At 36.0% G+C, this 25493-nt stretch overlaps 1 protein-coding gene across 1 annotated transcript; it reads right to left on the bottom strand.

Annotated features, from left to right (window-relative positions):
• Positions 1 to 10688: 10688 nt before the first annotated feature.
• On the bottom strand, positions 10689 to 16572 carry LOC136247756 (uncharacterized). The gene is made up of 5 exons (XM_066039583.1): positions 15442 to 16572; positions 14815 to 15390; positions 14368 to 14763; positions 11600 to 14316; positions 10689 to 10934 (listed from the first exon to the last, which is right to left on the bottom strand). Exons 1-5 carry the CDS (start codon positions 16570 to 16572, stop codon positions 10853 to 10855), a joined length of 4902 nt encoding a protein of 1633 aa, XP_065895655.1. The 3' UTR covers positions 10689 to 10852.
• Between the last annotated feature and the right edge of the window lie 8921 nt (positions 16573 to 25493).

The raw sequence follows: 25493 nt of genomic DNA, 5'->3' as shown, positions 1-25493 counted from the left end.
TCTCGAACCAAAGCAACCGTTTCTTAGCATCAGGTGATCTCTCGTAAGGGTCGATTAATTATATTCACACATGTTAGGGTTGTTAGGTTTGTACAGAAGCCATTTAAACAGAAAGTCTTCCATTGCCATTATTGGCTCATTGCACACACCTTATAGCTAGCTAATTAACTGACTTCACATTATATTTTTAACATGCAATTATTAGTTATATACGTACTAAGTCATTTCCATGCTGTATAGTTACTGTATGTATTCAGGTCATTATATAATCAAAATAGAGCCTTGTCATAAATACATGCACAGACCTGCAGATGCGTTGCTCAGATCTGCAAAGAAAGCAACATCAGAATATAACAGGCACACAGCAGCAAACAATGAATTATATAATAGCTACATATACACTATACAATATAATCTCTTTCTGTATGTGATTAAAATCTGTATGATTTTTGTCCAAAAATCATGAACTTTTGATCAAAATTGCATCTGAGAATGTCTTGAATCGCAAATTTTTCTCATACCCCAGACTCTCTATAGGCAAAATCCTTTCCATTTAGGTAGTGTGATAACACACTGCAGGTGAGTCTCCTGCCCTCTACATAATCTCACTCATTTTCATACCAATCTCACTCATTATCACTTATGTTCTCACTCAAACTGATTTCAACCAGTTGAGAGCTCTGCACTTGGTTTCGCCTCTTGCATTATTATCATTTCGGTCGCACGCCCCGTGTTTTATTTGTCATTGTAGCACTCGCAACAATACTTTAACATATACAAAAAGGCAGTGGTTACTGAACTTAAAGTCGGTTCAATAAGCCAGACTTGCTATTGAACCGACAGTAAAACTTAGACAAAAAGGATCACTAAATGAAAAAAACCATAAAACTCAACCTGGGATCTAACCCTGGACTACTGGAATTGTAGGCAGTGGGTTAACCACCGCTGCTAGCTACCCACTACCCCTACTTTTCTACCTTACAAATGCTACACATGAAGTAGTCTCACTATATACAATATAATACAGTAAGAAGAACGTACCTAAAGGTGAAGAAGAAACCAAAGCTGAACCCGAGCCTAACCGTAACGCTAATGCTACTTTTCATGTTCCCTAAAGTCGAATGCTCAGGGAAACTACTAGACGTGTCCCCAAAAGCCGAATGCTCAGGGAACTATTAGACGCGTCCCCAAAAGTCGAATGCTTGGGGAAACTACTAGACACAAAAATAAAAACCTTTCGGTTCAGTAACTACTTCCATATAAAAAAGCCCTACTGTACCCTATATATTTACTATCTCCTATCAAGAAGATCGCTAGCAGTCAATCACCAATTATCTTGTAGTATTAACTGACAGTAAGTTTTCATAGTACATTCCATTGCCAATAACTACTCAAGTACTGTAAATGGTTTCTTATAATTTATGAGAATGCCTTTAAGTGTTAAAGAAGTATTTTACAAGTAAATGGTTTGCTCAATCCGTAATACCCTTTCTCTGTTTGGGACCCCGCCACACTTATGTAAACATTTAAAGACTAAATCTGTTAATAGATGTGCTGTCATCTTTTTGCTTGAATAACTTTCCCATAGTATATGGGAATATGTTTGGGTATTGTCAGTATGTCATCAGTAGTAACAGCTGGAGTTGTGTTGGTATTACATAATATTATATAACTAGTTCTGAGAAGTGCTAACGGACTAAGAAAAATATCCAAGTGCTATCATCCATGTAACTACTTTACCACAAAGTTGTTTATAACATTCCAACATTTTGTCGGTGTAATAATAACATTGATGACCTACTTGTTCCTTTCTCTTTGTTCATGTGAATTATGCAGAGTATATGCAATCTAATTAGCCTTATAAATTATACACAGTATATACATACTTTATATTTTTGACAACGTTCACAAATTCTTTCAACCCACCCCCGCTTCCTCCAAAAGCACTGTCCCTTTCAGGTTCATAAGATTGCAAAACTTTAAAAATTTTATAGCTTCTTGTGCTTATAGGTTGCCTTTTTAAACCATACCAAGACAAAACTATTTTAAGTGCTTACACTTTAATATATGAGGGAGTAGATAAATACTAAGAGCTGAAATTATAAAATGAATGATTTTCACCACACCCATGAACAATCAGACCACTCTACCTCACCCTTAAGTGATCAGAGTATGGTAGCTCATTGGTGAGATCAAGAATCAGATTCCTTATTTGAGTGATGTATTTATAGAACAAGCGCACAAAAAAATTTGGGATTTTCAACTAGTGTAGGGACCATACAATAGCACATCAATAAAAAGTACTGAAACAAGTTGGAGTAGTCCATGACAGTAAAACAATAAGAAGTGTTATATCCCTACTGTGCTCAAGATACCATAACGGAAATGCACAGTAGGGATATAACACTTCTTATTGTTTTACTGTCATGGACTACTCCAACTTGTTTTAGTACTTTTTATTGATGTGCTATGGTCCCTACTCTAGTTGAAAATTCCAAATTTATTCGTGTACTTGTTTCTTAACTTTTTTTGTATTATGATTTGATGTTTCCAAATGCAAACATCTTCACTTTGGCCCAGCTCACCACCATGGCCCTTACTATCTCCAATGGAACACTAATTGAACTCAATACATCACACAGTGACCTTGGTATTCTTTTTGACAGCCAATTAAAATTTCATGACCACATTGCTCAAGTCACCACCAAAGCTAATCGAGTACTTGGATTGATTAAAAAATATTTTGATTATCTTAACCCTATAATGCTAACACATTTGTTCAGTACGCTAGTTCGACCCATCTTAGAATATAACAATGCTATTTGGGGACCTCATTACGCTCTTGATCAGAGAAAGATAGAGAAGGTGCAACAAAGAGCTACCCATCTTCTCCCACAACTACAGGATAAATCCTATTCTGAGAGGTTGACATTATTATCATTACCATCACTCCTATACAGACGTCTGAGAGGTGACCTAATTTTCCTTTATAAAATTCTTAATAACAACTTCAACACAGATTTTACTAACTTATATGCTTTCTCAAATACTACCCACACACCAGGGGGCATCAGTTCAAGTTGTTTAAGGAACGGTCAAGATTGTTGTGTATATAGATCAAATTACTTTATTAATAGGATCACCAATGATTGGAATAGTTTACCTACTTACGTTGTAAATAGTAATTCAATTAATACTTTTTAATCGTTGTTAGACAGTTATTTACTAGATTCAAGATTTATTTTTGTATAATACTTTGCATTGATCAGGTATACAGGCTATGCCTTTACCCGTATTTAACCATAATAATCATAATCATGACTGGTGACCCATGCATACCGCATCTGAAATGGAACCACGTGCCCCAGCATAACAATTATCATGTGAAAAGTGAAGTATATATTGTGCTTTGCTGTCGGCTATATTCAACCCGTTACACAGCAATACGAATCAAGAACTGTTTGAAATGCACCTCTGCAATCAAAATAGCCACTATGAAAAATACGGACAATTTCCGTTTCGAAGGGAAGCCATCATGTGCTCACGCCAAATCAACACTTTCCCTGTCAGCAAAGATGAATGGGACACATAGGAGGACATTGGTAAGCCCATGAAGAATGCATTGTATGTACTGCGGTATGCCAAAAGGCACCTGTCGGGCCGAAGCAACGTCGAACAGTGAAAAAATCAAGCCCATAGCCTTAGCCATTATTGAGTTACGCTTGTCTGAAGGCATCAGTCAGTCAGTTACTTACTTACTTACTCAGTCAGTCAGTAAAAAATTCCGTCAAGTGCAAAAAATTTAAAATTCCGTAGCAACTAGTTGAAAACGTTTTGGGTCAATCTGAAAGTTTATTTTGGCTTAGTTTTACCTCACCAATACTGCCTGATCGTCGTAAGGAAAATTGAGGATGGTTTTTGGGTTATATTATTTCGTGGGCCCCGCCTACTCCTTTGTGGTTCTTACTATACAGTTACTATCGTACTCTATGATAAGTACCATATTGACTATAAAAATAGAAGCAGTTTCTTTCACTGATTTGTCATTAATGTTTGCACTCCAATGGCACAAGATAAAACATCTACATACATTGGCAATTCCAAAACTGTCTTAGAAAATGGATGTATCAATTAACTAGACTAAACTACTGTACTGGACTAGACTATTTGACTGAAGTTTTATTTGTTTTCTTGCCATTTATAGTCACACTGCGGAACCAAGAAATGTTTTATAAATTCACTACAAGACATAAAATTTGCACATTTTTTCACAAAAACTGCACGAAAACCTTGTTGTAGTTCATTATTGAGAATGGTTTGTCTACTGCTAGCAATGATACAAGCACTGTACTCTGTTAACACTGCTGTCTGTCTTCTGTACACTTCTTTTGCACATTGATAGAAATAAAATAACATCACCAACAGCCTACTCATTCACTCTAATTTCGACAGCTGTTTGGTTTATAATGTTTGTAAAGAGCAACAAGTAAGCAGTGTTACAGTTAGCCAGAGAAAATCAGTTTGCACACTTTTAAATAGGAAGGTAAGGCTGTCCAAAAAATGAAAGAAGTTCAAACAATAATGAACTCATACTGTCCAATAGACCACTAAACTAGACTACAGTTCACTGTATGCATTGTATGTCCATTAGTGACTGTTGGAATAGTGTGGATATTACATAATATGATATAACTAGTTCTAAGAAGTGTTAATGGACTAAGAAGTGCTATCATCCATGTAATTACCTTACCACAAAGTTGTTTACAACATTCCAACAATTTATTAGTGTAATAATAACATTGATGACCCACTTCTTCCTGGAATATCCTTTTGGACCACCATTATAATATTCATACAGTGAAATTTTTTTGTGGAGTACAGAGAAGCTCAAAACATACATATGTCAGTATATGTGCATGCAATTGGATTTGGGTCTTCCACACAGATTCAATTCTATTAACTTAACAAACAAACTCTCCCAGCTTAATAGCAAGTGCTCATGTTTGATGTTCACAGACTGGCTGATTAGATGGAAAGAAGGTCTAAACTACATAGTATTCATCCTTATCAAGAGTTATGTGGTCACTTTGATAGGTTGTTATAAAGCAGTGGCAGATCTAAACGGGTTTCTGGGGTTTTGACAGAAACCCCATTTAAATTTAGCTCAGTGGAAGTCTAAATACAGAAATATTGTTGTACTGACAATTTGTCACAGCAAACAACTATTTACCACTATATTTCAGTAGCATGCATGCAGCTGCACTCAACTGACATCTCTTATAGCTATTAAACACTTGACTTTTCAACTCCCACTGATCAAAAATGTTCGAAATATTCTAATAGAGCAGTCAAGTAACTACTCTAATAGACCAATCAAAGCTACAGTTTATAATAACCATCTTTGCCCTATAGTTAGCTATAGTATTTATTTGAAGCATTGGATTTATTGTAATTGCTAACTAAAAGTAGCCTAAAGTCCAATCTCAGTGCATATAAAATCTCAAAATCTTCTGGAGAAATGTCACCAGATTCCCAATTCAGTTACACCAACTTTCAGAAACCCCCTATTAAAAATTCTAGATCCGCCACTGTAAAGGGTCCAGTTGTTAGAATCATGTTCTTAAAAAGTGTGGTAAGTGGTTGTGGATCAATATGCAGTCAGAAAACTGGAGATTAAGTGCTAGGATTGTGTATTATGATCAACATGTGGTTCTGACTGTTAGAAGTGACCCTCACAGTAGATATTTACTCCTTGGCAGTTGGACCTGTTCCCCTCACAATATTGTTGATAATTGTCTTCTAATTGTGGTCAAAGCCATGCAGTGAATCCTAAAAAATTTTTGCAGACCCAACAGGGTGGGCAAAATTAAACTTGCACAAATGAGGAAGGCTTTGCAAAGGTGACTTAGACAGTAAGTTCTGAACAGGTGCTGCTATCCAGGGTACATTAAAGCTGAAATTGTGACATTGCCATCATTTGTTTCCAGCATGATTCTTATTGTGTCAACCTGGCAAATCCAATTTGTTGGCCAAAGCTTGTGTTGTAAATGAACATTGGGACCCTTCATTAAGCATACTATGTGCAGATATGCACCTTGTGGTGTCAGCTCTAAGAAAGACTACAGTGATTTTCAAAAGACATGCTGGACTAGAATTTCAGTTACTGATCAGGACTGCGTGGTTGCAAGGCCACTAGGACACTGACTAGCTGGGTTGGAACAAAAGCTGGGGTTGATGGGTTCAATGTACTCTGCAATTCCTGAGTGGATTGTAAGGGACGTGAACTGTTGAAGAGGTTGCAATAGGTGTGTAATCCATGCCACATACACTACTGTGGTGCTCTTAATACATCTCCTGCATCTGTTGCAATTGATAGCCTTATAATTTCCTAAACAATGAAAGTATAGCCATTTCTTCTTTATCATCTCCAACTGTGCTTTTGGGTCAGTAACCACATTACAATACATAGCACTATGTGAACTCTTTCAATACACACAGGTTGGTTTTTCACTCACTATGATGTACTTTCTTCTCCCCTGTTGGGAGTCCTGCGTACACCTGTGAAGGATTCAGTGATACTTGATTGACTATAATTATTATGACAGACTCTAACCATAGATTGTAATTTCTCTGTCAATACCTGTACGAATTATGAAGCAAGAGTTAATAATACTATAATTATTAATTTATTATGAACTCTTGGTGTGCCTGTACTGTAACTGCAACAGCGATTCCTTTTATGATTATCTAAAAGACAGATCTGTTGTAATGCGGTAAAACCTTACCAGATAAACCGAATGACCGAGCAGTTATTCCAGTCATCAGTTATTTTTTGCATAACCGAATAACCAATCTCTAAGATACGTCAATAATTTATGTACAGTATCTTGAACTTTAACATTAATATCACAGATTCTGCTATAATCACTTGGTATCTATATGGAGCTCTAGTCTAAACTTACCATGCTTTGTACAATAGATCTACTGCATATATAGAAGTTGACGTATGTAACTGGTACACTTTATTTATGGCACTAAAGGAGAATTGGCAATGATAACATTGACTTAGCATTGTCAAAGTTATCTACTGTATGTTGCAATTGTGTAGAATTATATAATAAAAGTACGGGTATTTAAGTTTGATTTACTAATAGGATGAAATAAAATGGTAAGGAATAGCAAAAAACTAGTAAAATAAGAGGGGTTGCCAATGCCTGCAGATATATAGTAATGGACTGAATTAGGGTTAAATGTCATTAGTACATGTATCTGCAGTTATAGGCAACCTCTCTTGTTTTACAACTTTAGTGGTATATAGCTATTAAGCTTATTGCCCGTATTTTCCTTAGTGATTACAGGGACACTTCTCGTACATTTGTATCGCTGAGTAACAGCCACCTAACAGGTGGAACATAGCTGAAGATGAAGCATAAAGGCCACTTCATTTTCACTAATTGTTCAGACATGAAATTAATATTATGGAATTTCTGGCACCACCCTTCTTTTGAGGTGGAATGTGCTGGGTCATTAGTCATAACAACGTCATAAAAAAGTAAACAAACAAGTATACAAAGAAATAAACTTAAATTAAGATGGATGTGAGAATATAAAGGTAGTAAAACAAGGGAATGACAAAGAAGCCATATTGCCCTATCATGAATTGACAACTTGAATTGTCAGTGAAAAGAAATTGGACATAAAGGAGAACAAATGTTAGTCCATGATGGGTGTATTGTACATACTGTGGTTGGTTAAGAGGCACATCTCAGGACGAAGTGATGTAAAAAATCAAGCCCATAGCTTTATCCATTGTTGAGTTATGCTAAGCTGAAGGCATCGGGTAGTCAGTTAGTAGAAAATGTCAGAATAACCAAGCCCAAAAATGTCTTCTGCCAAACTCAAACCCTGCCAACAAGTTTCTATTGAATTTTAATATTTTTCTATTTAACTGAATTTAACCAATATGGCCAAGCTGTGTTAGAGGAAAACTGAAGCTTTTTTCAAGTGCAAGTAAGCCTAAAACTCCATGATCCCTAAAATACAGTACTAGAAGTGGTGCATGACTTGCGGTTCCTTACGGCATTAATTTTTCTAGAGTACAAGTACAGATATATACTATAATATATATCACTGTATGAATATTATGATGGTGGCCCAAAAGGGTCATCAATGTTACTATTACACCAATAAAGTGTTGGAATGTTGTAAACAACATTGTGGTAAGGTAGTTACATGGATGATAGCACTTGAATAATCCTTTAGCACTTCTCAGAAATAGTGTTAATGGTCTATTTAATGGTTTGTTATGTTTGTTTTTTTTGTTTTTTTTTTGTTGGGTTTTGCAAATATGGGCAGCCTTTGAAAGTGTGTATTTTCTCTGCCAAACTGTAACACTGCTCACCTGTTGCCATGATCATTATAAACCAAAGAGCTGGAAAAGTTAGAGTGAATGCACCAGTTACTGAAAGGCTATCGGTGATGCTATTTCTATGTTATATGGTGTAATTGCATGATGTAAATTCTTTGTCAATATGTGCTATTTTACAAAAGTCACATCTTGGGAAGAAGCAATATCAAAATAATGGTGCAAAAATCAAGCCCATACCCTTATACATTGTTGAGTTGTGCATAGCTATGGAATCAGTTAGTCAGTTAGTAGAAAATTCAGTTAAATAGAACATTTTTAAAACTCCATAGAAGCTTGTTGGAAGGGTTTTGGGCTTGGTTATGCTTAGCCGATACTGACAAACAGTTTTTTTTTTTTGGGGGGGGGGGGGAGGGGAGGAATCCGGATAACTAAGGAAATTTTTTGGGTGATTTTGAGGGACAAGTGAACCCAAACTCTATATGATTCCTACTGTATGCTAGAAGTTAGAGCTGTGTGACTTATTGTGGTTCATGACTTACGGTCCCTTACATGTACACTGACTAATACTACAATTTTTGTGGAGTACAAGTACAGATACTACATATGTCTATAATGGCCACAAAAAACTATAAAGCATAGGTAGTTGGGTGCAAGATAATTTAAATGGCTTCCAGTTGGAGTGATCACCTGTAAAGTCTTGCCAAGACTTTAAAGGTGGTCACCCCAACTGGAAGCCATTGAAATTCCATAAATACACATGCCCTTTAAAATGAACTTCCTCACAGACAGACCCTATGGGTTACACACCAAATTCAATTGCAATAAGGCATCCTCTACTGATGGCTACTAGTTTAGAGAAGTGGGATCTTTATTGCCGAGACACACCATGCATGGGTTAGATGTGCCTTTGAAATAACCACTGGGTGTTAATTGTGGTGCAGAAAGGACCTACATATCTGTAATCACATATCTGTACAATAGTATAAGATGCTAGCTAGTTCCTAGCAACAGCGAAGTCTAGATAACTTTCAACACAAAGTTATCAGCCTTTAAAATTTTTGTGGAATCGAAAAGTTGTGAAAACATTGGTTGCAAAGAATAAAACATCACCACAATCTTTAAAAAAAACAACATATAATTACATATACCACAGACATACGTGACCAAAAAGCACAGTACAGGCATGGCCAGGAATCTATAATAAAATAAACTACAATGTTATGCACACAAAAACAAACAAGAACAAGACAAAATGAATTCTTAAAGTGTTCAAATCAGCACAATCACATGCCCAAAAATCGTTAAGAGCAACTGATTACTTTGTGAGCCGCATTATCCAGTACAAATAGTGTCCTTGATTTTTCTTCCCTCACTATCAGTTCCATCATCAATAAACTTCTCTACATTAAACCTGTGAGTCACTGGCAGATTTTCTCTGCCAACACACCTCCTGTAACCTTCTGTAGCCTGATTCTTGTACACACATGTGCGCACACACAAATACACACACAAAAACAGTAAATTATAATTACATAGTATCCTGTACAGTAGATGGCAAGAAGTAGCTTTCTGCATAATCACAGTCTCCATAACAATGAAGTTCTTTAATTTCGGCTGGTAAGGAATTCCACAAATGTGTGCCTTTGTACTGAAAAGTCTTTGCATATTAGTTAAACGAAATCTGACCAGTCGGAAAAAATGGAGCGATCATCAAAATAAGTTATTTGGACATATGTTGCAGGTTATAGTGATGAGAACTTAGCAAAAAACTTCGTTTCCAACTGCCTTGTATTGTAAACTCTGGCTAAGCAGTACAATGGAAGGAGCTGTTAGCATCATATTTATTTTTATTTATTAAGGCTTTACAGCATAAGTGCTGAAGGTCTGTAAGACATTTGGTCCCAGAGCCTGTTTAGAGTTGTTACATAAAGTGTTCGCGCATGGTAAATGTACTACCAATAAATAAACTAGCAACCAATAAAATTTAATAACCATATTGAATAAAATTGTTCTTTGCACACAGTGCTTTGTGATAGCTAATATTAGCCTTGCTCTCTTGAATCAGATACAAACTGTTTAGGTGTGTTATAACTGATTTGTGGTATACAGATCAAAGGTGCCCATTTGTAACATGAAACAACTCCATCCACAGGCCTATAGCCCTCGGGTGTCGTGTTTACAAATCAGTTACAAACCTCATGGGTGTGTTACAACTATAACTTGTTGACTTTAAATTTTATTAGTTCAGAAGCCACCTATAAAACCACCCTTCACTATTAAAAACTTATACAAAATTAATAATGAAACTTACAGTAATGCTATACATGTATATTTATGTACAGTATGTTTAGTAGGAAAAGTATATTAGGCAATATTACAATACTAGTGTATGCATGTGTACATAATATAAATGGCTACTGTAAGTTATGATGTGTTCATATGTATATACCACTCACTAATATATGATAATGTATGTGTACATGATTAGTCCTCAGTTTCATTCATCACTTCCATGAAGGATTCACGATAATGAATGGCATCATCCTCAGACTCTGGATTATCAGTTCTGTTTGATTATAAAACAATTGTAACTGTTTGCATGCGAATAATTATACATGGCATTGATCATTTCACTAGTTTATGATATTTTGAATTATTACTTCTTTTAACACTTTCATGAAATATCAGATAACTTGCCCATAATTTTGAAAAGAATTAGCACTGATTTAGAATTTAAATACATTTCTTAGGCAATGGAAAACAATAGAAATGGAAAGAAGAAACAGAAAACTGTAATGTAAACTGAAATGAAAGAAAACAGTCGAACTTAATGTATTCTAGAAGGAAAATCTCACATCATGGACCCCCTCTTTACTCAGTGGCTAAACAAACTCCTAACCCTAACCTGAGACTGGGCACAACTAGCCCCTGCTCTGTAGAGAACAAACTTGAAAAAAAGCATGTAGTGATTTGTAACAACAAACTTGGAGTTCCAAGTGATGATTGCTTAATTTTGCTAAAGTCCCACATCGATACGTACTTTGGTTGTCAAGTTAGTGGTGTCATGAAGCAGACAGACAGATAGGCAGACAGCAGTAAGGGACAAATTAATTAAGCTGTTATTTTTGACTCATTGCACTGTGAGTCTGTGCTATGGAAAATAGTGGCTATAACAAGTAAAGCATTGATTTTGTATAACATTATGCAATCGCATAATAATACTAAACTTACATTTCACAAATAGTAGCATTCTTCCTCATATTGTCATCAACAACAACACCATATTCCCTCATCGGTACCTCAACATTGTTATTGGTAGTGCGAGGTATTGGCTTGAAGTATTTAGTTAGCTTTTTTATATTCTTTCTGTGAATTAACATTATCAATCCAACAAAACTGACTAATGGAAGCAGAGCAGTAATTGGTAACAGTAAACCCAAGCCAGACCTATCAATAAGTGGGATCATTGCAATGAAAGTAATTGATAATAAAACCAATCCATCAAACAAGTTGAGTGTTTTATTTACATACGGTTTCTGTACGAAATGCACTAAAGCAAACACAGCACTTACAGCAAGCATTAAATACTGTGTTGTGTTGTTGTTAGAGAAATTGGAAATGAAGATCCCAATGATCACCAGTCGACATACCATATAATAAGCTGCAAAGTAACGACAATTGTCTTTGTAACATCCTTGAAACTGATCCAACAATGGCTTTATTCTGATGAAGTTGATCTTGCGGTTAAGAAATGGTTCAAGCAGAAGGAGGAGTGGAAGACCAATTGCAATTGGTATTGTACACAATATCGCCACAATAGCATAATAAAAATGGCGACCCTGAAAGTAGTCAATATCAGGTGACAAGTATGTTTTAACTTGAACTGTATTTCCAATTGTAAATTTCAATGGTCGCACTATTAGTAATGAGGTTGTTGCTACAGAGGAATAGGATAGCAGCAAAAGAAAACAGATAACATGGATAATTCCCCTACTCACTAGTGATGAAACCTTGTAAGATATCCTTGCTGATAAGCAGATCATTGCTATAATGAATGTGACAGCTAGTGGATGGGAATAATGAATGAACTGTTGGTCAATTCCACTCATGTTTCGTATTAAACAAAACTGTCCCAGAAACTGAGGTGTGACTTTAGCAATGCTGGACATGATGCTAACAGTTGTAAATAATGCTGGGGTTGTTTCTAAACTTTGGTTGAGGATAATATCAACTATACTGCAGTAATATGTAATAGCATATAAATAACCAATTCCAATTCTATAGTACATCATAGCAAACACAGCAATAACCAGAGTTATCCAGTATATAACTGATAAAATGACCACAAGAAGTATTTGACCAGTTGTACACTTGTCAACACTTACACATTCTATTGAATCAAATGAAAGAGTATAACCATCCTTACAACCACCACAAGCAGTACCAGATCGCTGTGAATTGCACTGATTTGCTCTGTCTGGTGAAAGTTCAAAAAATCCATTGACTGTTTCACAACAAGTAAAATTACAATAATTATTAGGACAAATCGTCACTGTAGCTTTATCATCAACTTCACCAAACCAGTAACCACTTTTGATAGATGATGTACTACCAGAACAAGACACAATATCACTATCACTGTAGCATACACACGTTTGTGTAGTATTATCGTAGTGGAAACCAGGGTGACATGGTGATAGTGCAATTATTAGCTCAATAAAGAACTCTCTTATGTCAGATGCACTGCCTTCGTATGAAGTAATGATCATTGAATAATTAGTTGCATTTAAAATTCTTTTTCCTCCTACACTGACTCCTCCAAATACTTCACATGATATTAGCACATTGTTTGATCCGATGATATGATGATTTTGATCTTCACTGCTCAGTACAAATTGTGTTGGTCCAGCAGGTTGGTTGTAATAATCCTTTACACAAGTATTGATTATGATTTCCTGACCAAGCATTTTATTTCTTGTTAAATAATTTTGACAATTTGTATAGTTATTATCAATACATGTAACTGCTGAGTCATTAAGCTCTAGTTTTCTAGGAGAGGTTTTAATCACCCCATCGAAATGATTGTATCTTTTGTTAATTATGCTGTTGTTTAAGCACATCTCATCACAAGATGTTGGCATTTCAATATAAAAATCAGAACCTGTTAGGTCGGTGTTGTCATCAAACACAATGTCTGTACTGTTGAATATAATTTTGTTCTCAGCACTTTTTGTTAGGTCACAATATATGGCCCCACCACGGCGATTAGCATTGTTATGATAAAATGTGATATGAGAATTATTGCAAATATTTACAAAGAAGTGATCACTAAGATGTATGGCCCCACCACTTGCTCTTGCTGAATTGTTGAAAAACCATAATTGAGGTTGTACTGCTAATGTTATTGAGGATTTCACTGCAGAAATAGTGCCACCATTTTCTGCTGTATTGCTATTGAAATTTACTAAAATGTCTCCTTCAAAAGTTACAATAGACAGTAACACATATATAGCTCCTCCATATTTACTGGCATCATTATTATTAAATGTTACACTTGAGCTACCATCAAATGTGATAAGACAGGAAATTATGCAACATACAGCTCCTCCATCATCACTTGCTTTATTATTATTAAATGTTACACTTGAGTTACCATCAAATGTGATATGAGTTGAATCATAACAATATACAGCTCCTCCATCAACACTGGCAAAATTATTACTATATGTTACACTTGAGCTACCATCAAATGTGATATGAGATGAAGACTGACAAAATACAGCTCCTCCTAATACACCGGCAAAATTATTACTGAATGTTACACTTGAGTTACCATCAAATGTGATATGAGATGAATCATAGCAAAATACAGCTCCTCCGAAATGATTGGCTTCATTGTTATTAAATGTTACACTTGAGTTACCATCAAATGTGATATGAGATGAAGACTGACAATATACAGCTCCTCCATATCTGGCTTCATTATTATTAAATGTTACACTTGAGTTACCATCAAATGTGATATGAGATGAAGACTGACAATATACAGCTCCTCCATAATCACTGGCATTGTTATTATTAAATGTTACACTTGAGTTACCATCAAATGTGATATGAGTTGAATCATAACAATATACAGCTCCTCCATCAACACTGGCAAAATTATTACTATATGTTACACTTGAGCTACCATCAAATGTGATATGAGATGAAGACTGACAAAATACAGCTCCTCCTAATACACCGGCAAAATTATTACTGAATGTTACACTTGAGTTACCATCAAATGTGATATGAGATGAATCATAGCAAAATACAGCTCCTCCGAAATGATTGGCTTCATTGTTATTAAATGTTACACTTGAGTTACCATCAAATGTGATATGAGATGAAGACTGACAATATACAGCTCCTCCATATCTGGCTTCATTATTATTAAATGTTACACTTGAGTTACCATCAAATGTGATATGAGATGAAGACTGACAATATACAGCTCCTCCATAATCACTGGCATTGTTATTATTAAATGTTACACTTGAGTTACCATCAAATGTGATATGAGTTGAATCATAACAATATACAGCTCCTCCATCAACACTGGCAAAATTATTACTATATGTTACACTTGAGCTACCATCAAATGTGATATGAGATGAAGACTGACAAAATACAGCTCCTCCTAATACACCGGCAAAATTATTACTGAATGTTACACTTGAGTTACCATCAAATGTGATATGAGATGAATCATAGCAAAATACAGCTCCTCCGAAATGATTGGCTTCATTGTTATTAAATGTTACACTTGAGTTACCATCAAATGTGATATGAGATGAAGACTGACAAAATACAGCTCCTCCTAATACACCGGCAAAATTATTACTGAATGTTACACTTGAGTTACCATCAAATGTGATATGAGATGAATCATAGCAAAATACAGCTCCTCCGAAATGATTGGCTTCATTGTTATTAAATGTTACACTTGAGTTACCATCAAATGTGATATGAGATGAAGACTGACAATATACAGCTCCTCCATATCTGGCTTCATTATTATTAAATGTTACACTTGAGTTACCATCAAATGTGATATGAGATGAAGACTGACAATATACAGCTCCTCCATAATCACTGGCATTGTTATTATTAAATGTTACACTTGAGTTACCATCAAATGTGATATTAGAATTATCACTATATATGGTACCACCAAAATTTGCATGGTTGTCCTTAAATGTCATGATTGAGTTTTCCCCAAATGCTAATCTTGAATAATTAGCTCCACCATTATCTGTAACAAAGCTGCTAATAAAATTTACATTGGACTTATCATAGAATATGACACTGCATCTTTTGCTATAAATTCCTCCACCAGACTCTGCTGTATTAGCCTTAAACAACACACTACCTGAAATGTGAAGATTAGTATGTGAACTGTAAATTGGTACTCCTTTGTTGTTGACAAACACATTGTCTTGTAGATAAACATGACCAGTGATCCTGCTACCTGAACCATCAATGTAAACTACACTTTTTTTGGCTCTATTGAAAATGAATTGGCTATTTTGGATCACCAACTTGTGTTGACCATGGCTATTAGTATTTGGTGAATAATGTACAGCAGCTCCATGTCCACTATATTCAATTTTGTGTGTAAAATTGCAATTGTTAATGTACACATTTCCAGACACTTGTGAAAGCAAAACACTTCTTCCTTTTGAGTTATGGAATGAGCATCTTTCAAATGAAACATTGGATGAATTGTAGAATTCAACTCCTGGATAATCTTTAGAGCCACATCCTTCCCACTGGATACCTTCAATGGTTATATTCTTGCAGGAGATGAACATTACAGCACCAACATCATTACAGTTTACAACAGGATTTCTGTGACCTATTATCATGATATTTTCAAGACCTTTTAATGTCATATTAGAGGACAATACAACATCTGTTGTAATGTTGACCATGGTATTACTGGACATGTTGCTTAGAATGCCATCAATTGAATGAAATATGAAGTTTCCAGATATACAACAAGGTTTATCTTGACCTCTCTCTTTTCCACCACCTGAGCCTCCAGTAACAAAATCATCACTTCTATTCTTTGAAGTATCAGTTAGATCATCAGGCTTCAGGTTTGTAGCTCCTTCGGTTTTACTGAACAAACACACTAGCAGAACAGCAGCTATGATCATTTTTAAGAGTTCCATGTTTGTATCAACAGGTAACAAAAATACTAACTTTCCAGTTCAGTTGCTGATATTTATAGCTTCCTCACAGAGGATATGATGTCACACTGATGATGTCATGATAAATGTACACATTCAGTCAATGATAGTTATAAACATGTTTGTGGAAAACATGAAATGTACATTACTACTTCAGGCACTAGACCTGCATGATACAGCTAATTTAGACCTATTCACCAATTTCATTGAACAATTATAACATTATACTGTCCTTATTGACATTTTCAATGAAATCTTTTGCTGGTGAGAAGCCAATATTGTTTTTAAAATTTCAGAAGAAATAGTCTGGCTTTTTGAGTGAAAATCAAGTCTAAAGCAGCTATATATATATATTATATGTGACAGGGCCTGCGAAAATAGGGCATGTGGACGCAAACTACACCCTGTCACATAACATCTCATAGCTCAGTATTGGGATAGAATACTTTTGTTCTGTAACTTGTATTGTAAAGCCAACTTAATGTTTAATAAGTGCTGAAAAGTTCATAGCCAAGCAATAATTGAATACAAAGTTATGATGCATCACAGGTCAAGAAAGTAGGCAATTTTCATGTGCCCACATGCCCTATTTTCGCAGGCCCAGTCACACACATATATATAGGCACAATGCAGAGTCTATGGAAATTATAAACCTTCATTCCCTTAGTAGCGCCCTCGCTTTACTAGTTCACTGTACCATGAAAATTACAGTGGAACCTCTCTTATCCAGACCTCTACACCTCTCAATGTCCAGACAGCCAAAATTAGTTATGTGGCTTGAGTCTGCTTGACAGGCTTGTAGTTCATTGACCATATGCATGATGAAGTTTGGTTTAGATTAAAGCACAAGGAGGAAGCCTAAAGACTGCTGTTTGCCTGTTAGGTGGCTTGTGTATTCTACTAATAATAATTACCACTTGGTAGCTAGGTAATAATATATTTTTACAGCCCAGGGAGTGACCATGAATGCTCTATAGTGACTTTCCCTCTGCCCACTGAACTGCATAGCATTGACTGATACCAATTACTATTACATAATAGCACGGAATTCTTAGTTACAGACGGTAGTATGTACCAGACTTCCCTGATAAGAGAGGTTCCACTGTATTGGGGTAATCAATTGCAACACTATAGATAATAGATCACAATGAGTTGCAACATACACACATACCCCAGTAGTTAGTAAATAAATATCAGTGTGATAACATTGAAGGCACTTGAATATTAAAATTATACCACTTAATATATACAGATGCAATGTTATACAGAGTTGATAAGAAAAATAAACAGGTGCGCATGAAGTTACCTGTGAGTCAGCCAGTTTTAGTGTGTGGGATACTGTCTGGTAGCTAACATTCACCACTTTATATTTAGACTAGCCTTATAAAGTTAATGGTTCCAAGAAGGGAAAGGGTAAGTCCTTTATTGAAAGTACTTTTAACTTAATTATCATATCATAGGAAACCCAATACTGACAGGAAGGATAATAACTGTTACAGTAATAGTACAGATTGTCATTGACTTCAATGTCTGAGACGTCCTGTGTAACTCATTGCTCTACACAGACTTGGCGGCTTGAAATACTCAAATATCAGTAGAGAAGTTGTTTGTCCAGAAATATAACAAATTAGCGTCTATAGATATTGCACACTGACATAATACTATAGTAGGTACAAATTGAACTGGATCCTGTTAAACAGGTAAAATTTAAAAGTGGATTTTTCTCAAGAGAATTAACATTTCATTAACATTTCAGCCAACCAGATGATCAGTGGTGACAGTAAAAATGTCAACAGCAGACATGTTTGGTTTGGCTCCATTACAAGTTTGGGATAAGGTTGTGATAAATTATGTAGCTTTGTGGCTTCTCCTGAAATGTATGATGGACAAAGTGATTGACTGTAAATATTGTGTCAGGCATAACAAAAAGATTTTGAAATATTTTAGCAGGTCAAGCAGTGCTACAAGTGAATCAATTTTCAAGATAGTGTGTAATTGCATCCGTGAGTTATTTAATGTTTTTGGTGATCCAGCTCAATCATACATACTATAGTTAGTGACTATGATTTTACTCCCTAAACGTACCACTGATGCATATACTTATTACAAAATCATGGAGTCAGACCATACAAATATGACAAAATCATGCCAAAATAAAACACTTGTCTCCTATAGCCATGACTGAAGTAGGGATTTAAGGTCTGCTAGTATAGCTGCAGATGTATATGATCTGTCTTGTTTTGTTAATTTCTGTTTCTATTATTCCTACTAAAGGCAATATATGTAACTTGACTACAGAAAACCTATAGCTACCCTTTTGGCACATAAAAAGGTTAAAATAACACTATCATGAAATGGCTACACTATCAGGCTAACAATTTTCACACTAGCTTTACCTTAATCATACCAGCTCTGCATTCTGGAGACAGACTTCTGCAGCAATGTCAAGGCCCATTCATTACTCTAGAGGCCTTGGGAAGACCACGATGGCACAAAACTCACAAATTTCATGCATGTGTATTGTCGTCAGCCATTCCAAGTCAATAACATCATCTGAAATCACTCCATTGTCTTCATCTAGAGTTCCCAGGGCATGTAATTTGGCCTGGAACTTGCCATTACAACACTAATCCATTTTGTGTCCCAGGTGGTACTTACTTCATGACCTCCGGCCACTTTGTGAAGACTCATAATCCAGCAACATACATGAAAACCCTATATTATATCTATTAAAATGGTAGGAAATTGTTACAGTAGAAGCTGCTTCTTGTACTTTAGATGTATTAAAAGTAGAGGTGTATGGATAGTTGGACCAGCTGTTGGTTACTAGTTATGTTGTCCTTGTTTTGCAAATTTGTATCAGATCAGTAACATGTATAAACAAACAGCAGTCAGATACAGATGAACATAAATATTCAGTCATGCAACAACCCCAGTTTTTGTAATGTAGTCATATTGATGCACCTCTACTTAATAAACAGGCCATAAATGTATCTTGTTCTGGGAAAATTTTACCCACATAGCTACCTAAAATATCATTTATCTATGAATTCAAAAGAAAGATTTCCAAAATCAGGTCACACATGAAATCAATACAACCTCCAGCTTTACTGTAATCACCCATATGACTTCTACTAATGCCTAGCAGCTTTAGGCCTTGTGAAAGTAGCAGCATCCTTCCTGGAATCCATGTGCACCTAGGAGATCATGTGATTTCATGTGAGCACCTAGGTGACATTTCACTGTGACCTGATCTTTAGGGCACATAAACAAGTTTTAAAATAATGCATAGCAACTCTATGGCTAACAATTTTTACACTAACTCTGTCTTAGTCTGCTTTCTCAAGGCCTATACACCACTGTAGAGGCCCTGGGAGGATACTTTAGATGATATTTTTGCAGATACCCTGTACATTCATGAGTGTGAAGAGTAGTATGTAATACTACGCATGTATATTACCATAACATATCATAACAGAAATTTCTTGAGTAATGACAGGAGACAAATGTGGGCATGTACCATTCTTAGTGGTACACTCCATAAACAATATAACCTGGAGTGTGAGGTAGTGACTGTATGATGTATTGTATTGTTGTTGTAGACTGTAGTGGACACTTGTGATAGTACATAGCTATATATTATGGAGAGTGAGAGCATACAAGGTATTGCATGGTCAATAGTGAATAACAAAATTGGGTGGATATTGCGTAGTGTTAAATCATAACTATTTCTGAGAAATGTACAAATAATATTAAATTCGGAAGATAGCTAGCTAGCTACTGATAACTTTTGTCAAGTATACAGACACAAATAGTCCACTACAAACTTAATAAACCGTACAATATTAGGGAAACTATATCCATTTGTTCAATCATACACGTATATGTAGTTACTATACATTTCCAAAACATGCTATACTCTTTATTGGCATTCATCAGTCAATATTGAGCGGACTAACAACTTCATATAAAACATAAACTTAACCCTACAGGTATTGAGACAAGTTTAGTGACAATGAAAAATCAAATGGGTATGGGTAGGTATGGTGTATGCATGGGCTTTATACTACAATACATACACTGTACTATTTAACAGTAACTGCAATAGCCAAACCTACTATGATAACTTACTGCAATACTTCATAGAAAAATTAATTTTGCTGTCATATGTACAGGGTATATGGGAATAAGTATAAAATCAGACTGTGGATAGGTCAATCAACACAGCTCAAACTATTTGTGGTAAAAAGAAACCAGAATAAGAGCGACAGAATTAGATGTGAAAAAACTAATAATATGTAACAAGTGCACAATACAATAGTGCATTATAGTAGTGCATTGCACAGCAATGATTGGCCAAGGTACGTACCGATTATTACAGTAGTCCAGCATTCCGTGTGCTGGTAGTGGCATTTCCTTTGTGACATAGTACAACACAATAAGTCATACACTTATACGTATTCTAGTGTTTTCAAGTCCAACCATTTTGCTGTGCTATTTTCATACCAAGATGGCACATTTCATGTTTCATACAACTTACTGCCTCAAACAGGGTCAGAAGACTGTAACCAGCATCTGTAAATTATGCATTTGATGGAACTTAACATATAAAAGTGTAAGGAAATATAAGTTGGATTAAAGAATAAAATAGTATAGTGAAGCTGGGGAAAAACAAAAAAAAGTATCTGAACAAGAAAGATTGCCTATACGTGCAAATATATTAGTGGACTGAATTTGGGATTAAATGTCCTGTTACAGTAGTATATCTGCAGGTATAGGCAGCCTCTCTTGTTCCGCAGCATTTTGCTATTACCTTGCTTTGCTTCCTCTTTATTCTTTGATACCTAATCCAACTTAAATTCTTTTTCTATTTGTTTGTTGGTTTACTTTTAATAACATAGTTATGACTAATAACCCAATGCACATAAACCTGTACTGCACCCAAAGAAAGAAAGATGCCAGACATGTCATGAAATGTGACCAGATCTGAAAAAAGGGGTCTTATATAGCCTTTACGAATTTCCAAGTTTGACAGATCATAACTGATCATGTGTTTAACCCATTGTCTTACAATTACATTCAGACATAGTGCTATGTGAGGAGTGTTAAGTGACCAAATTTCAGGCTGGTACCATACTCACAAGTCAAGTTATGGATTGCCAAGTACATGCAATTGGAAAGGTTATAAGACCCCTTTTTGTAGATCTGGTCACAAATAATCTCACATCTGAACACATGTCCGGACAATCAATTACTTAAGTGCAGTGGCCATTATGCTTCGCCTTTAATTATATTCTGCTGGGTACACAGCAATACAAATGAAGAACAGTACGAGAAGTGTCTCTGCAATCACTACAGAAAATAATTATGAGCAATGAGCTTAATATTTACCACCACAGTCATAGGGAAGCTGTGTCTTGCTACCTCAAATTGATAGCTTGCGTTTATCTATTGATATTTGGCAGGCATCACTGCTGTTGCTGCCCAGGGGACTAGCTTGTCTCAGACAATTACAAAGAAAATAATCTAACTATAAAATTAAAAACTATATAATATGTTGTCAGCAAAAAGTCTGGTCTACAAAGTAGAACAAATGCATGCACTGTACATAATAAAGGCACATATGTGACCCAGTCTCGGAAAATCGGGCTTATCGCCTATTTAAAAATATCGAGAAACACCGTTTTAAGTATTTAATGTGTTGTAGCTTGCCAAAGGTTTAAGCTATGTGTACCAAATTTTCACACGTTTTACACCAATTCCTTACCTTCCAGAACATCCATTGTGCAAATAGCCAACATCTAAGTTTCAGATAGTTATTAAACCAAGGTTGACTGTATCAGGCGAGCTGCAAATTGGGTGGGAGAAGGGAGTCCTGGAAGGCGAGCTGCAAATTGGGTGGGAGGCGGTGGGCCCTGGAAGGTGGGCAAGATGGTGTTCAAAAATTGAAAAGGAAGGCCAAGGGATGAATTAGGCCAAGTTTTGGGCTATTGAGGTCTCAAAACTGGTTAAAATGAAAGGAAATTCACAGAAGAGGTACTTATTCAATACCACAGTGCTATACATCCACATACAGTCATCTACAGGCTGACCCAAGCTCCATTAAGGCCCCACACCACACGTAAGGATCGCCACTGGGCTTAGGAAAGGTAGCCAGCAAAACCAGACCACACAAGTCTAGCTGAATTTGATTGTGAAATTAGATAGTTTATTCATGTAGATTTGTGTTCTGGGTGAAAAATCGAATCTGTTCATATGGGCGATAAGACTGGTTTTCTCAGACTGGGTCACATATTGGGATGAAGTGACATCAAACAGTGAAAAAGTGAACCTGTAGCCTTATGCATTGTCAAGTTATGCTTGGCTGAAGGCATCAGTTAGTCAGTTAGTAGGAAATTTAGTTGAACAGAAATTATGGTATTACTACATTTTTGTGGAGTACAAGTACATATACTACATAAAGTCTATAATGGACACAAAACAAAGTATACATGTAGGAATGAAACTATAATTTCATTAGCGATTTATCTTGCATGTTCACTTAGCTGCTGTTAAAGTTTGAGGCCCTATGTTTCTGCATCTCAGACTTGAAAGGTGGCCACTCAAACTGGAACTATGAATACCGACATAATTATACTGTTTAAAATCCACACAGACCATACAAATTACACACTAAATTACAACTGAAGGAGTAAGATATTCTCTACACTCACAGTTACAAGTTCAGAGAACTGGAATCTTTACTTGTTGAGTTGCACCATGGGTTAGGTGTGCTTTTGGAATAACCACTTGACATCAAACTGTGGTGCAAAAAGCACTATAGATCTGTAATCACAGATCTGTGCAATAGTATAAACTGCTAGCTAGTTCCCAGTAACAGAGATCTGCAGTTGGTAGCTTTTAACATACCATTACAATTTTTGTGGCATCACAAAGTTGTGAAAACATGATTATAGCAAACAATAAAACATCAATAAGATCTTCAAAACACATTTAATTACATATACCTCAGACACTTTCAAATGCAATCAGTCGTGGCAAGGAAGTTATAAAAATAAAATAAAAGAACAAGACACATTAAATACTTAACATGCAACCTGGTACTATCACCAACCACAGGAGTGTTGGGTTTCTATTCTCCACAAAGCTAGAGCAACACAAAGCCACACCTGCTGCCCCATTATTGATTATAACTGATTACTTTCTGAGCAGTATTATCCAGTATGGAGAAAATAATTATATTTTTGCTACAGCAATAAAATTATTTTCTTTACACCACTGATTACTACACACACACACATTTATATATATATGTATATATTATATAGTTATACAACGGCCACAAGTGCTCTGCCTGATATAAACGCACGAGCCTGAGGGCCGTTAGGCCCGAAGGCAAGTGCGTTTATACAGGCAGAGCACGAGTGTACGTTGTATAACTGTTATGTACTACTCACCTAATAGGTAGGGAGAGTCTCACAAGACAGCTGTAACACTTATAAAGGCCAGGTTTCTAACATCGATTGTGGGTAACCAAACCGGATGTTGCGATGATGTTCCCCCTGCAGTACTACAGCCACCTGAGATATTGAAAGTTAGTACGCTATGGGTTATATCACTAACCTGCATTCGCTGTTCGACTCTCATTATGTAGTGCTCAACATGCCAGCGTGATCACTCAATCGCCATATAGACTAAGCACCCGACTAATTGCCATAGTGATTCCCTCGAGCGAAAAAAAGTAGCTAAATAGACGTTTTGAGTAAACAAAACCCAACTACTAAACGATACTAGTCTAATTCTTACTATTCACACTGGCTAAACTCGAATCTGGTGGCATGACAAAACTGGTTACCACAATCGAACGTAAAGGTTAGTATTATTTAGAATATATTTGTTTTATTGAGTCATTGTCGAAGTGGACTACAGTTTAATCTGGGCTAAGATGGCACCAGACTAGTAAGGTGTATAAGTACGTTTATATATATGTAGACTAGAGTTGTGGCCACCCGTGTTGGCTTTTTCGATCGCCATTGGCTGCTTGTAAACATTATACGTATTGGTGACGTTATGGCCCACAATCGACCTTTACATGTCAGGCTATAAAAGAATTCGAGTGATCTGTGAAGTGTCCTTCCACCTATTAGGTGAGGTGTCATAGTGGTCTTCGCCACCGGCACTTGTGCTATGCTGCATAAAACCGCAGACAGTGCAATATCTGTATATTGCACTGCGGTAGGTGCATTATAACTTATAATGCACTCGTTGTGGTCTACAAAACCGCAACCAGTACGTTATAAGTTATAATGCACTCGCTACGGTCTGCAGCAGTGCAATATACAAATTATGGCACTGGCGGTGCCTTTGAACTACCCACACAGAGTGGTACATATATATATATGTTATAGTTATACCATGGCTGCGGATGTATATGTCAGCAAAATCCCAAGCAGCCATGGTACAAGTGATATATATCACTTGGGGCACACTCACTTAATAGGTGAAAGAACTAATGAGAACTCATCCCATTTGTTTTATACAGTAGCATCTGAAGATTGATCGTGGTTTTAATAGCATGGGCTAATAGCCATCAAAACATTCTCCATACGTTAAAACGTCATTAATACGTTACTATGCTTCAACACACAATGTTATGAAACTTGCGATTGTGGGATGGAGTTTATATTGTTATCTTTTTTGCACTAAGTTAAGCCAACTAACTTCGCTATTGGGATAGTAAGTAAGTTATTATATTAAGTTAAGTACTTAGGACTGTAAGTTACTAACCTATTTCAATGTAGCAGTAGTAGCTTTGCTGTTCCGTGGTCTGTTCAAAGGCTGATACGTGGTGGGTAGAAATACGCATCCACAATCGCCCAAACGATTAC

This window comes from Dysidea avara, chromosome 2 (assembly GCF_963678975.1).
Source record: "Dysidea avara chromosome 2, odDysAvar1.4, whole genome shotgun sequence".
Taxonomy (NCBI): Eukaryota; Metazoa; Porifera; class Demospongiae; order Dictyoceratida; family Dysideidae; genus Dysidea; species Dysidea avara.
This window is presented reverse-complemented; position numbering and strand designations above follow the sequence as displayed.

Coding starts and splice junctions, on each gene's coding strand:
- LOC136247756 (XM_066039583.1), bottom strand. CDS start 16,572: ATGATCATAGCTGCTGTTCTGCTAGTGTGTTTGTTCAGTAAAACCGAA. Junction 14,317..14,367: donor CATTTGATGGTAACTCAAGT/GTAACATTTAAT, acceptor GTATATTGTCAG/TCTTCATCTCATATCACATT. Junction 10,935..11,599: donor AATGCTACTATTTGTGAAAT/GTAAGTTTAGTA, acceptor ATAATCAAACAG/AACTGATAATCCAGAGTCTG.